At 48.5% G+C, this 14,077-nt stretch overlaps 1 protein-coding gene across 7 annotated transcripts in view; it reads right to left on the bottom strand.

Moving 5' to 3' along the window:
• Nucleotides 1-14,077, bottom strand: part of hmgcs1 (3-hydroxy-3-methylglutaryl-CoA synthase 1 (soluble)) — an 86,023-nt gene that overhangs the window by 12,233 nt on the left and 59,713 nt on the right. Inside the window, exon 1 of one of the 7 annotated variants that reach the window (XM_070877520.1) lies at nt 10,952-11,177. The exons of 3 other annotated variants lie outside the window; for them this stretch is intronic. In XM_070877520.1, the coding sequence (XP_070733621.1) occupies nt 10,952-11,097 (146 nt within the window). In that variant the 5' untranslated portion in view covers nt 11,098-11,177. Of the gene's footprint in view, nt 1-997; nt 1,021-1,089; nt 1,129-10,951; nt 11,178-14,077 lie in introns of those variants that run through there. 3 more of the 7 variants (XM_070877543.1, XM_070877556.1, XM_070877527.1) reach the window with 3 other exon arrangements.

Here is a 14,077-nt window from a genome sequence, read left to right as displayed (position 1 = left end):
CCTCAGCGTCTCGGACCGCTGGGGATCCTGGGGCGATTTCTCCCCTCCTTAAACCGAGAGGGTTGGAGGGTTCGCTATAGTCCCACTGCCTCTACGCCCGACACCAGCTAATTCAGCACAGTTCAAACCTGGCACCTAGCCCATCGGACTCACTTACTTGGCCAACTGAGTCATCACAGCAGGGAAAAACCTTGATCTCTGCATTGCCTTGACCCCGGCGCACAAACTGCAGGCCGGTTTGTCACTGCAGTGTGAATCCAGTCCCCACACACACAGCAGAGCCAAGCCCCGATTACACCAGATATAACCCTCCACAGTGCTGTAGCCGGTCTTGGTGCATCGAGCCAGCGCCATACACCAAGTACTTGACCTTGGCATGAGAGCGCATTACCTGGGCACATACAGCTGGCACTGTTACCAACACATCAGTCTCTGCTGTTCAGAGATGGCAGCAAATTGCAGTGAAGCATGCAGAAATTACTACGAAGGGTGGTGGGGGGAAGCGGGCGAGTGAATAATCTGATCGTTCACTTTAAAAAACCAGTGCGGGCTGCAGACAGACACAGTAACCACAATTCACAACCTGCGGAAAGCAAAGTCAGAACGCACCCACACACACTCTAACCAGAACCACAACCCTGTGGAAACAATGCCCACACGCATATATATACACACACACAGCCCGATCCGAGATCTTGCTTAATACACACGCCATCAGCATCACACACACACGCATCTGAATCAGAACCCCTACCCCCATTTAAGGCACACACATTTCTGTTCTCATACGCTCTCAAACCCAACTTCAATTCTCTCTCAGAATCACTGCCGATATCGATGCCTAACAATTCCTTCCTCACGCGCACACACACAGTAGAAATAAGTGTCGATTTCATGACAAGTGCTGGACAAAATCATTCCCAGTTTCTTATAACGCATTATCTCTTCTGAATTTTAAACACAGCTCAATGCAGTCTGTCGCGTGCCTACAATTTACCCGAGATTTGTTCCTGCATTGTACATTAGTGCAGGGCGAGAACGTTCAATGCCCCAAGTGCTGCCTCTCACACACACATGCATGTACTCTACCTGCCTGGTGCCAGCACCGAGCTGCACTTCTCTCAATGCGCAAAGCACCAATCGCCCTCTGGCAGAAAAATGCACAATCCGGCTCCACCCACAGCAGCCGATCAGCACAGTGTTCTGACTGAGCCTCGGCCAATCAGACTCCACTCCTCATATGATGCAGGGGGGGATCAGCAGTGACAGCTCATTGTCGGGAGGAGGCTCTGTGCTCAGACTGCAGATCCCTGTGACACACCAGGGGAGGGAGCAGGGAGAGAAGGGGAAAGGGAAAGGGAAGATCATCATAGGCAGTCCCCCGGAATCGAGGGAGACTTGCTTCCACTCTAAAAGTGAGTTTTCAGGTGACTGTACAGTCCCTGTCACAGGTGGGACAGACAGTGGTTGAATGAAAGGGTGGGTGGGGAGTCTGGTTTGCCGCATGCTCCTTCTGCTGTCTGGATTTGACTTGAGACAGGGAGAGGGGGAAGGGAGCGAGGGAAAGAGAAGAAGAAGGAGCGAGGGAAAGAGAAGAAGAAGGAGCGAGGGAAAGAGAAGAAGGAGCGAGGGAAAGAGAAGAAGGAGCGAGGGAAAGAGAAGAAGGAGCGAGGGAAAGAGAAGAAGGAGCGAGGGAAAGAGAAGAAGGAGCGAGGGAAAGAGAAGAAGGAGCGAGGGAAAGAGAAGAAGGAGCGAGGGAAAGAGAAGAAGGAGCGAGGGAAAGAGAAGAAGGAGCGAGGGAAAGAGAAGAAGGAGCGAGGGAAAGAGAAGAAGGAGCGAGGGAAAGAGAAGAAGGAGCGAGGGAAAGAGAAGAAGGAGCGAGGGAAAGAGAAGAAGGAGCGAGGGAAAGAGAAGAAGGAGCGAGGGAAAGAGAAGAAGGAGCGAGGGAAAGAGAAGAAGGAGCGAGGGAAAGAGAAGAAGGAGCGAGGGAAAGAGAAGAAGGAGCGAGGGAAAGAGAAGAAGGAGCGAGGGAAAGAGAAGAAGGAGCGAGGGAAAGAGAAGAAGGAGCGAGGGAAAGAGAAGAAGGAGCGAGGGAAAGAGAAGAAGGAGCGAGGGAAAGAGAAGAAGGAGCGAGGGAAAGAGAAGAAGGAGCGAGGGAAAGAGAAGAAGGAGCGAGGGAAAGAGAAGAAGGAGCGAGGGAAAGAGAGAGGGAGGGAGAAAGCGAAGGAGGGGGAGTCAATGCCAGTAGTTGATGCTTCTGGAGAGCGGAGAGAGAGTTTATGCAGAAAATAAAATCTCGGACTGTGCCTGTATTTAACTGTGCCACAGTTCCAATCCCTCTCCCCTTTGGGCAGGGACGGGGGTTATGTATCAGACTAATCCTCAATTAAATTGAAGAGACAGAAGGTGGAACTTGTTTCCAATGCCTCGCCTGGCCTCCAGATACCACACAAGCAAGTGATGGATAAAACACGCCACACGACAAGGGGAGCAGAAAGCTGAATCCCAGCAGCTATTCCACGGCAAGAGATCTTTGTTGATAAATATAAACATGCCGGGTAGGGTGGGGCAGAGTGGAGAGCAGTGCCCACTCCGCCTTGCTCTCCCGGCAGTAAACACAGCAAAAAAAGGGATGAGGTCCTACGAAACGAATTTAAGGAGCTAGGAGCTAAATTAAAAAGTAGGACCTCAAAAGTAGTAATCTCGGGATTGCTACCAGTGCCATGTGCTAGTCAGAGTAGGAATCGCAGCATAGCGCAGATGAATACGTGGCTTGAGCAGTGGTGCAGCAGGGAGGGATTCAAATTCCTGGGGCATTGGAACTGGTTCTGGGGGAGGTGGGACCAGTACAAACCGGACGGTCTGCACCTGGGCAGGACCGGAACCAATGTCCTAGGGGGAGTGTTTGCTAGTGCTGTTGGGGAGGAGTTAAACAAATATGGCAGGGGGATGGGAACCAATGCAGGGAGACAGAGGGAGACAAAAGCAAAAGACAAAGGAGGAGATGAGGAAAAGTGGAGGGCAGAGAAACCCAAGGCAAAGAACAAAAAGGGCCACTGTACAGCAAAATTCTAAAAGGACAAAGGGTGTTAAAAAAACCAAGCCTGAAGACTTTGTGTCTTAATGCAAGGAGTATCCGCAATAAGGTGGATGAATTAACTGTGCAAATAGATGTTAACAAATATGATGTGATTGGGATTACGGAGACGTGGCTCCAGGATGATCAGGGCTAGGAACTCAACATCCAGGAGTATTCAACATTCAGGACAGATAGAATAAAAGGAAAAGGAGGTGGGGTAGCATTGCTGGTTAAAGAGGAGATTAATGCAATAGTTAGGAAAGACATTAGCTTGGATGATGTGGAATCTATATGGGGAGAGCTGCAGAACACCAAAGGGCAAAAAATGTTAGTGGGAGTTGTGTACAGACCTCCAAACAGTAGCAGTGATGTTGGGAAGGGTATCAAACAGGAAATTAGGGGTGCATGCAATAAAGGTGCAGCAGTTATAATGGGTGACTTTAAAATGCACATAGATTGGGCGAGCCAAACTGGAAGCAATACAGTGGAGGAGGATTTCCTGGAGTGCATAAGGGATGGTTTTCTAGACCAACATGTCGAGGAACCAACTAGGGGGGAGGCCATCTTAGACTGGGTGTTGTGTAATGAGAGAGGATTAATTAGCAATCTCATTGTGCAAGGACCCTTGGGGAAGAGTGACCATAATATGGTGGAATTCTGCATTAGGATGGAGAATGAAACAGTTATTTCAGAGACCATGGTCCAGAACTTAAAGAAGGGAAACTTTGAAGGTATGAGGCGTGAATTGGCTGGGATAGATTGGCGAATGATACTTAAGGGGTTGACTGTGGATGGGCAATGGAAGACATTTAGAGACCGCATGGATGAACTACAACAATTGTACATTCCTGTCTGGCGTAAAAATAAAAAAAAGGGAAGGTGGCTCAACCGTGGCTATCAAGGGAAATCAGGGATAGTATTAAAGCCAAGGAAGTGGCATACAAATTGGCCAGAAATAGCAGCGAACCCGGGAACTGGGAGAAATTTAGAACTCAGCAGAGGAGGACAAAGGGTTTGATTAGGGCAGGGAAAATGGAGTACGAGAAGAAGCTTGCAGGGAACATTAAGGCAGACTGCAAAAGTTTCTAGAAGTATGTAAAGAGGAAAAGGTTAGTAAAGACAAACGTAGGTCCACTGCAGTCAGAATCAGGGGAAGTCATAACGGGGAACAAAGAAATGGCAGACCAATTGAACAAGTACTTTGGTTCGGTATTCACTAAGGAGGACACCAACAATCTTCCGGATATAAAAGGGGTCAGAGGGTCTGGTAAGGAGGAGGAACTGAGGGAAATCTTTATTAGTCGGGAAATTGTGTTGGGGAAATTGATGGGATTGAAGGCCGATAAATCCCCAGGGCCTGATGGACTGCATCCCAGAGTACTTAAGGAGGTGGCCTTGGAAATAGCGGATGCATTGACAGTCATTTTCCAACATTCCATTGACTCTGGATCAGTTCCTATCGAGTGGAGGGTAGCCAATGTAACCCCACTTTTTAAAAGAGGGGGGAAGAGAGAAAACAGGGAATTATAGACTGGTCAGCCTGACCTCAGTAGTGGGTAAAAGATGGAATCAATTATTAAGGATGTCATAGCAGTGCATTTGGAAAATGGTGACATGATAGGTCCAAGTCAGCATGGATTTGTGAAAGGGAAATCATGCTTGACAAACCTTCTGGAATTTTTTGAAGATGTTTCCAGTAAAGTGGACAAGGGAGAACCAGTTGATGTGGTATATTTGGACTTTCAGAAGGCTATCGACAAGGTCCCACACAAGAGATTAATGTGCAAAGTTAAAGCACATGGGATTGGCGTGGATTGAGAACTGGTTGTCAGACAGGAAGCAAAGAGTAGGAGTAAATGGGGACTTTTCAGAATGACAGGCAGTGACTAGTGGGGTACCGCAAGGTTCTGTGCTGGGGCCCCAGCTGTTTACATTGTACATTAATGATTTAGACGAGGGGATTAAATGTAGTATCTCCAAATTTGCAGATGACACTAAGTTGGGTGGCAGTGTGAGCTGCGAGGAGGATGCTATGAGGCTGTAGAGTGACTTGGATAGGTTAGGTGAGTGGGCAAATGCATGGCAGATGAAGTATAATGTGGATAAATGTGAGGTTATCCACTTTGGTGGTAAAAACAGAGAGACAGACTATTATCTGAATGGTGACAGATTAGGAAAAGAGGAGGTGCAACAAGACCTGGGTGTCATGGTACATCAGTCATTGAAGGTTGGCATGCAGGTACAGCAGGCAGTTAAGAAAGCAAATGGCATGTTGGCCTTCATAGCGAGGGGATTTGAGTACAGTGGCAGGGAGGTGTTGCTACAGTTGTACAGGGCCTTGGTGAGGCCACAACTGGAGTATTGTGTACAGTTTTGGTCTCCTAACTTGAGGAAGGACATTCTTGCTATTGAGGGAGTGCAGCGAAGATTCACCAGACTGATTCCCGGGATGGCGGGACTGACCTATCAAGAAAGACTGGATCAACTGAGTTTGTATTCACTGGAGTTCAGAAGAATGAGAGGGGACCTCATAGAAACGTTTAAAATTCTGACGGGTTTAGACAGGTTAGATGCAGGAAGAATGTTCCCGATGTTGGGGAAGTCCAGAACCAGGGGTCACAGTCTAAGGATAAGGGGTAAGCCATTTAGGACCAAGATGAGGAGAAACTTCTTCACCCAGAGAGTGGTGAACCTGTGGAATTCTCTATCACAGAAAGTAGTTGAGGCCAATTCACTAAATATATTCAAAAGGGAGTTAGATGAAGTCCTTACTACTCGGGGGATCAAGGGGTATGGCGAGAAAGCAGGAAGGGGTTACTGAAGTTGCATGTTCAGCCATGAACTCATTGAATGGCGGTGCAGGCTAGAAGGGCTGAATGGCCTACTCCTGCACCTATTTTCTATGTTTCTATGTTTCTAAAATGTGGGCAACACAGTCAGATGTCCCAGATAACAAGTAAAATCACAAACTCTGGAAAACAAACGTGGTAGGAAAGGCCCCACGTGCATCGCTCCACCATTGGCGGCCATGCCTTCAACCGTCCGGGCCTAAGTTCCGGAATTCCCTCCCTGAAACTCTCCACCTCCTCCTTTAAGACGTTCCTTAAAACTGATCTCATTGACCAGCTTCTTCTGCCCTTGCTCTTTCTCTTTTCTCCCATTCTCTCTCCGCCAGGGAAGAATACAAGTCATCCCCTCCCCCCCACCCTCCTAATATCCTCTTTGGTGGCAAAAACACGAAGGCAAATTATTATCTGAATGGCAGCAGATTAGGAAAAGGGGAGGTGCAGCGAGACCTGGGTGTCATGGTACATCAGTCATTGAAAGTTGGCATGCAGGTACAGCAGGCGGTGAAGGCAGCAAATGGTATGTTGGCCTTCATAGCGAGAATGTGAATGTTTAAAAATGTATAGAGACATTGAAGTTGAGAACGTGGGAATTGTATAGGGACAGTATAAGCTAACAAAGAATTCATGGAGGAATAGCCATGACATCTCAGATTCGAGACTGCGAAATGTTACAACACTAACACATATTGAAACAAAACCCACAGCTTGCAGAAAAACCTGAAGGTCTTATTAAATCATGTTATTAACCTGAAACATTGACAGAAGGTCTTTGTTTAAAATCGAACCATGCTTGGGTCGGCTTATGAGTGGACAAAGGGAAGGAGGGATCAAAAGAAATGGGCTGAGCTGGGATGTCACTCTGGCCCTATCTTATTATCTTTTGCCGAAAATGTATAACCATCGTCCCTTTGTCCGTAGGATGTGAGTGCGTTCGAACAGACTTGCATTCCTTCTGTCTGATAAGGTCCCCGATCGGGATTTGCTTTTTAAATAAAAGCTTGCTTTGTTTAAAGCACAAACGGTATTCGTTTCAGTAATTTTGCTGAACCAGATTGAGAGAAAAGAATCTACATTTACAAGAGGATTTGAGTATAGGAACAGGGAGGTCTTACTGCAGTTGTACAGGGCCTTGGTGAGACCACACCTTGAATATTGTGTTCAGTTTTGGTCTCCTAATCTGAGGAAGGAAGTTCTTACTATTGAGGGAGTGCAGCGAAGGTTCGCCAGATTGATTCCTGGGATGGCAGGGCTGACATACGAGGAGAGACTGGATCGACTGGGCCTGTATTCACTGGAGTTTAGAAGGATGAGAGGGGATCTCATAGAAACATAAAATTCTGATGGGACTGAACAGGTTAGACGCAGGAAGAATGTTCCCGATGTTGGGGAAGTCCAGAACCAGGGGACATAGTCGAAGGATAAGGGATAAGCCATTTAGGACTGCGATGAGAAACTTCTTCACTCAAGGGTTGTTAACCTGTGGAATTCCCTACCGCAGAGAGTTGTTGAGGCCAGTTCATTGGATATATTCAAGAGGGAGTTAGATATGGCCCTTACGGCTAAAGGGTTCAAGGGATATGGAGAAAAAGCAGGAAAGGGGTACTGAGGTGAATGATCAGCCATGATCATATTGAATGGTGGTGCAGGCTTGAAGGGCTGAATGGCCTACTCCTGCACCTATTTTCTATGTTTCTAGGCTTGGTGCCCATTTTGATCTGATTCCGCCCGTGAAGCGCTGTGGGACATTTTCCTCATTGCAAGTTGCTATTTTTGTTAAATTACACAGCAGGTCAGTCACTATCTGAAAGGGGAAAAGGCGGGCCAACACTGGGAGGAGCCTCGGCATCAGGGCCACGCCTGTTCCCTTTCAGATGCCGACTGTGCCTTGCCAAGACCGGTTTGCTCCCAGATCAGGAGCCCAGTGTGCTGCTGAGTCATCCCTGCCTCTGACACACTGCACGGATGTGGGGGATAAAACACAGCTGTCTCACTCAGCAGAAAGCCAAGCCAGTCATGTTTTTCGCAGAAATAAGAATTAGAAGCAGGAATAGGTCATTCGGGCCCTCGTGCCTGCACCACTATTCAATGAGATCATGGCTGATCTTCCTCAAGTCTATTTTCTGCCTGATCCCCGGATCACTGGATTCCCTCGAGTCCAAAAATCTATCGATCTCAGTCTTGAATATATTCAGAGACTCAGCATCCACAGGCCTATGGGGCAGAAAATTCCAAAGATTCACAGCCCTCGAAGTGAAGAAATTCCTCCTCATCTCAGTCTTAAATGGCCGACCCCTTATCCGGAGACTATGACCCCTGGTTCTAGACTCTCCAGCCAGGGGAGAACAATCTATCCTGTCAATCCCCCTCAGAATCTTGTATGTTTCAATGAGATCACCTCTCATTCTTCTAAACTCCAGAGAGTACGGGCCCAATCTACGCAATCTCTCCTCGTAGGACATTCCCAGGGATCAATCTATTGACCTTTGTTGCTCTGCCTTAAAGGCAAGTATAAAGGCCATCCCTCACCCAGTCCGAGTCTCGCCATCTGCCTCGGAGTGAGAGCGCCTCTCCAGGCCAGGGAATGAGTTGCGGGAAGACCACAGTTACACTTGTTCTCGAGGTGTACTCGGTTCCGTATGTCCGGCAACAGCTGATCTTTCCCCATCAGCTCACCAGTGCCCAACACCCACCCCTTCCGCAATGGAATAAGTGCACCCACCAAACCACCACTCCCCACCCCGCTCTCAAATCCCACCGCCGACACTGTGCTGATGCGGCTGATCACAATGTGGGCAGGTACAGCAGGAGCGGCGAGGTCGGGCGAAGGAGCGGCAAGAGTTCATAGAGGGATGTGAGGGGACCCAGGAGAGGCGAGGGCCCTGGGGCAGCACGGGCCAGCCCACACTGCGATGTGTGCACACTGGGTCCGTGCAGCAGAGCAGGTCTCCAATCGTCTTGGGTAACCCTTGCCACTGGACCAAGACCTGGCTCGGTCAAGCCCGTGTGGTGGCTGGTGTGCAACGGCCACCACACGTTAAAAAAATCCACGCACAGGCTTCTTCCACCCTTCAAGATGTAGTTCGGGATCCAGAATATTGGTCCTTCATTGAAACACCTGTGAACTCATCCCTTTTTGGCGTGGAAGCAAGTCATCCTCGTTTCGAGGGATAGGTGCTGTAAAAGTAATTTATCCTACCAAACAGTAACTTGCATTTACACAGCCCGGAGGTTCTGTGCCGATGGGAGTATTAGAGTACAGCTCCATCTGGATTTCTACCCCAGGTATAAACAATTGGATGGCTAAAAGGCAAACTAACCCCTCCCTCTGCCAGCAACCCAGTCAGTAAACTGACTGACAAAGTTAGTTGCTCGGTGACCGAGCCTATCCCTTCCTGTAAACTGGATTTTCAATACCACCTTGAAATTACAAAGCCCTGGTTAGACCACACCTGGAGCACTGTGAGCAGTTCTGTGCACCACTCCTTAGGAAGGATATATTAACCTTGGAGGGAGTGCAGCGTAGGTTTACCAGAATGATACCCGCAATTCAAGGGTTAAATTACGAGGAGAAATTACACAAACTAGAGTTGTATTTACTGGAAGTTAGACGGTTCAGGGGGTAGTTTGGTCAAAGTTTTCAGGATATAAAGGGGGAGCAGATAGGGTAGATAGAGAGAAACTATTTCTGGTTGGGTTAGGGGCCATGGTCTTAAAAATTAGAGCCAGACCTTTCAGGGGTGAAATTAGGAAACACTTCTATACACAAAGGGTGGGAGCAGTTTGGAACTCTCTTGTGCAAACAGCAATTGATGCTAGATCAATTGTTAATTTTAAATTGGAGATTGATAGCTTTTTGTTAACCAGAGTTTGTAAGGGACATGGGCCAAAAGCGGGTATGTGGAGTTAGGTCGCAGATCAGCCGTGATCTCATTTAATGGCGGAGCAGGCATGAGGGACTCGATGGTCTTCTCTTGTTCCTATGTAAAGTAACAAAGGAACGTGCAAGTAAATTGCAAAGCAGAGAATTTTCCCCCGCCCAAACTAAAGGACCAGTTTGTGATTTTACAACGACTTGTACTTGTAGTATCCCTCACGTGCAGGGGGCTTTGTAATGAGAAGGATACAGTGGGTGCCAAGCATGGGGAAAGAGCAGAGGGGGGGAATAGAAAGGCTCGGATGGGGAACCGAAGGAAAGGTGGATTTTACAGAGCAGGGAGTGGCGTAGCAAAGCGAACTGAAAACTGGGTAGAGGATCGAGAGATAGGGCTGAACGAGCAGCAGGGGAGTGAGTGGGAGGAACGGGACTCATACGCAAGGCGAGAGAGTGGGGGACAGGAGGTGGGTGAATCGGACAAGAGGAGAATTATGGAGTAGATGTGCTGGGGCACTCCAGTATGGCAGAGACTTCCCGTGCACCCTCCAATCCAGTGCCCCGACACCACACCCATCAATTCTTTGAGTAACTAAATATCTACGGGATACAAACCCAACATTCACGTGCACATATAAAGACCTGCATTTATATAGTGCTCCTCAACATCTCAGGACACACACGCCACAAAAAAAGATTTGATTTATACAATCCCTTTCACGATCTCAGGACGTCCCAAAGCACTTTACAGCCAATGAAGTATTTTTGAAGTGTAGTCACTGTTGAAATGTAGCAGAAAATTTGCGCACAGCAAGCTCCCACAAACACCATTGTGTTATTGACCAGATAATTGGTTTTAGTGATGTTGGTTGACGGATAATAATTGGCCCAGCACACCGGGGATAACTCCCACATCATCTTCTTCCAAATAATGCCATGGGATCTTTTATGTCCACCCAAGAGGGCAGACGGCATCTCCGACAGTGCAGCATTCCCTCAATACTACACTAGGAGTGTCAGCCTAGATTATGTGCTCAAATCTTGGAGCGGGACTTGAAGCGACAACCTTCTGACTCAAGGAGAGGGCGCTACTCAATGAGACATGGCTGACACGCACACAAGTTACCCCCCCACAATCATCACAAAACCTACCTCCTCCTCGCTGGGAACTTAACCTCTACAGATGCTTGTAGGAAAGTTGTGGAAATGATCCGTCCAGAGTGGGAGCTGAAGTTTTGCCAAGTACACGCGCTGTCCGAACACACAAAGCGGCCGAGTCTGGCAAAGACACGAAACATTTTGTGCGAGTGTGTGTGTGTGAGACAGAGAGACAGTGAGTGCAGGCAGCAGAGACAGCTACCCCGAGGTTCTGATCATCGAGCATCGCAGCCTGTATTTATACAGCTCCCAAGGACTCTCCTGCTCTCCACCCCGGTACATGTTGTACACAGCCTATCAAAGGTCAACAGGCATCATCCAACAAAGCAACAAATGAATCATTACCCACCGATCTGGCAGCCGTGCCGTTGATTACAAGCAAGTTCTAACCTTTCTCCTACTTTCAGTGCGTCACTCACAGAAACAAAAACTTTGAAAATAATTTCAATTTGGCAACATTCTCTGTATTTGGAAGGGAGGGGAACAGAAAACATAGGAAGTCAACCATTCCCCGGAATCAATCTGCAGGGTAGTTCTAGGCCGACACTCCAGTGCAGTATTGAGGCAGTGCTGCACTGTTGGAGTTGTCATCTTTCATTGGACACATTAGGCTGATCAGATGAGCCTGCCCCCTCAGGTGGATGTAAAAGATTCCACTGCACTATTTGAAGAGCAGGCGAGTTCTCCCCGGTGTCCTGGCCAACATTTATCCCGCACCCAATAACACCGAAGCAGATGATCAGGTCAGTCAAAGGGGATGGAGTATAAAAGCAGGGAAGTCTTGCTACAGCTATATAAAGGTATTGGTGAGGCCACACCTGGAATACTGCGTGCAGTTTTGGTTTCCATATTTACGAAAGGATATACTTGCTTTGGAGGCAGTTCAGAGAAGGTTCACTAGGTTGATTCTGGAGATGAGGGGGTTGACTTATGAGGAAAGGTTGAGGAGGTTGGGTCTCTACTCATTGAAATTCAAAAGAATGAGAGGTGATCTTATCGAGATGTATAAGATTATGAGGGGGCTTGACAAGGTGGATGCAGAGAGGATGTTTCCACTGATAGGGGAGACTAGAACTAGGGGGCATAATCCTAGAATAAGGGGCCACCCATTTAAAACTGAGATGAGGAGAAATTTCTTCTCTGAGGGCTGTAAATTTGTGGAATTCTCTGCCTCAGAGAGCGGTGGAAGCTGGGATATTGAATAAATTTAAGACAGAGATACAGATTTTTGAGCGATAAGGGAATAAGGGGTTATGGGGAGCGGGCAGGGAAGTGGAGCGGAGTCCATGATCGTATTCAATGGCGGAGCAGGCTCGAGGGGCCGTATGGCCTACTCCTGCTCCTATTTCTTATGTTCTTATGTCACCTCGGTTGCTGTTTGTCTTCCCTTACTTTGCGCAATTTGGCCGTATTTTGGCTATGATTCAAAGGTGCAACATTGACACCTTGGACATCCCAAGTGGGGTACTTTGGGACATCCGGAGGATGTGAAAGGAGTCACGTTTCTTGCGAGACTTTCTGGCAATGCTTAGCAAGTTGATCACCAGCCCTACGAACCCTCAGATCTCTTCGCTCCTCCAATTCTAGCTTCTAGCGAATCTCAGAGTTCCTTTGCTCCATCATTGTCGGCCGTGCCTTCAGCTGCCAAGACCCCAAGCTCTGGAATTCCTCCCTAAACCTCTCTGCCTCACTCTTCCTTTAAGACGCTCCTTAAGACCTACCTCTGACCAATCTTTCACCTAATGTCTCTATGTGGCTCAGTGTGAAGGGCTTTGGGACATTTTACGTTAAAGGCGCTATATAAATAAAAGTTGTTGCAGTGCTAAACGTGTGGTAAACATTGGTAACAAAGCAGTGTGTGATTTCTCAAAGACCTGGAGCCAGGGGACACGTCACTTTACTGGCCTAGGGACGAAAACCGGCAGCCAGGCTCTCGGATAAACATCGTACGAATAAAAAGAATCATTCCCCTCCGATGCTCCATCCAGTGATGATGCAAATATCAGGAGAGTGTTAGGACACAGATTTTACACAGGAAATAACAAACAACATGGAATTTCCAAAATCAGAAATGCAACAAGTCACTGCAGACCAGTAACATATGCTTGGCCTGTAAGAACGCAGATTGGGGGGGGGGGGGGGCCGGTAAGAATTACTGACTGAACCAAGGCCCAGGCAATGCACAGGGGCCCTGGCCCATCCTAAACTCCAACCCACTAAACAGACAAGGGGGGGGGGGGGGGAAAGAGAGAGAGAGAGAGAGAAGGGGGGGGGAGAGAGAGAGAGAGAGAGAGAGAAGGGGGGGGGGAGAGAGAGAGAGAGAAGGGGGGGGGGGAGAGAGAGAGAGAGAGAGAAGGGGGGGGGGAGAGAGAGAGAGAGAGAGAAGGGGGGGGGGAGAGAGAGAGAGAGAGAGGAGAGGGGAAGAGAGAGAGAGGAGAGGGGAAGAGAGAGAGAGGAGAGGGGAAGAGAGAGAGAGAGAGAGAGAGAGAGAGAGAGAGAGAGTGAGAGGAAAGAGAGAGAGAGAGAGAGAGAGGAGAGAGGAGAGAGGAAAGAGAAGAGAGAGAGAGAGGAGAGGAGAGGAGAGGGAGAAGAGGAGAGGAGAGAGAGAGAGAGAAAAGAGAGAGAGAGAGGAGAGGGGAAAGAGAGGGGAAAGAGAGGAGAGGAGAGAGAGAGAGAGAGAGAAAGAGAGAGAGAGGAGAGGGGAAAGAGAGAGAGAGAGAGAGAGAGAGAGAGAGGAGAGAAAGAGGGGGGGAGGAGAGAGAGAGAGAGAGAGAGAGAGAGAGAGAGAGAGAAAAAGAGAGAGAGGAGAGGGGAAAGAGAGAGAGAGAGAGAGAGAGAGAGAGAGAGGAGAGGAAGAGAGAGAAAGAGGGGGGGAGAGAGAGAGAGAGAGAGGGGAAGAGAGAGGGAGGGAGAGAGAGAGAGAGAGAGAGAGAGAGAGAGAGAGAGAGAGAGGGGAAGAAGAGGAGAGAGAGAAAGGGGGGGATAGAGAGAGAGAGAGAAAGAGGAGAGGGGAGAGAGAGAGAGAGGGGAAGAGAGAGAGGAGAGAGAGAAAGGGGGGGGGGAGAGAGAGAATGGGGGGGGGAGAGAGAAAGGGGGGGAGAGAGAGAAAGGGGGGGGAGA

The sequence above is a fragment of the Pristiophorus japonicus genome, chromosome 1, assembly GCF_044704955.1.
Source record: "Pristiophorus japonicus isolate sPriJap1 chromosome 1, sPriJap1.hap1, whole genome shotgun sequence".
Taxonomy (NCBI): domain Eukaryota; kingdom Metazoa; phylum Chordata; class Chondrichthyes; family Pristiophoridae; genus Pristiophorus; species Pristiophorus japonicus.
Note: the sequence above shows the minus strand (reverse complement) of the source record. Positions and strands in the feature narration are given on the sequence as shown.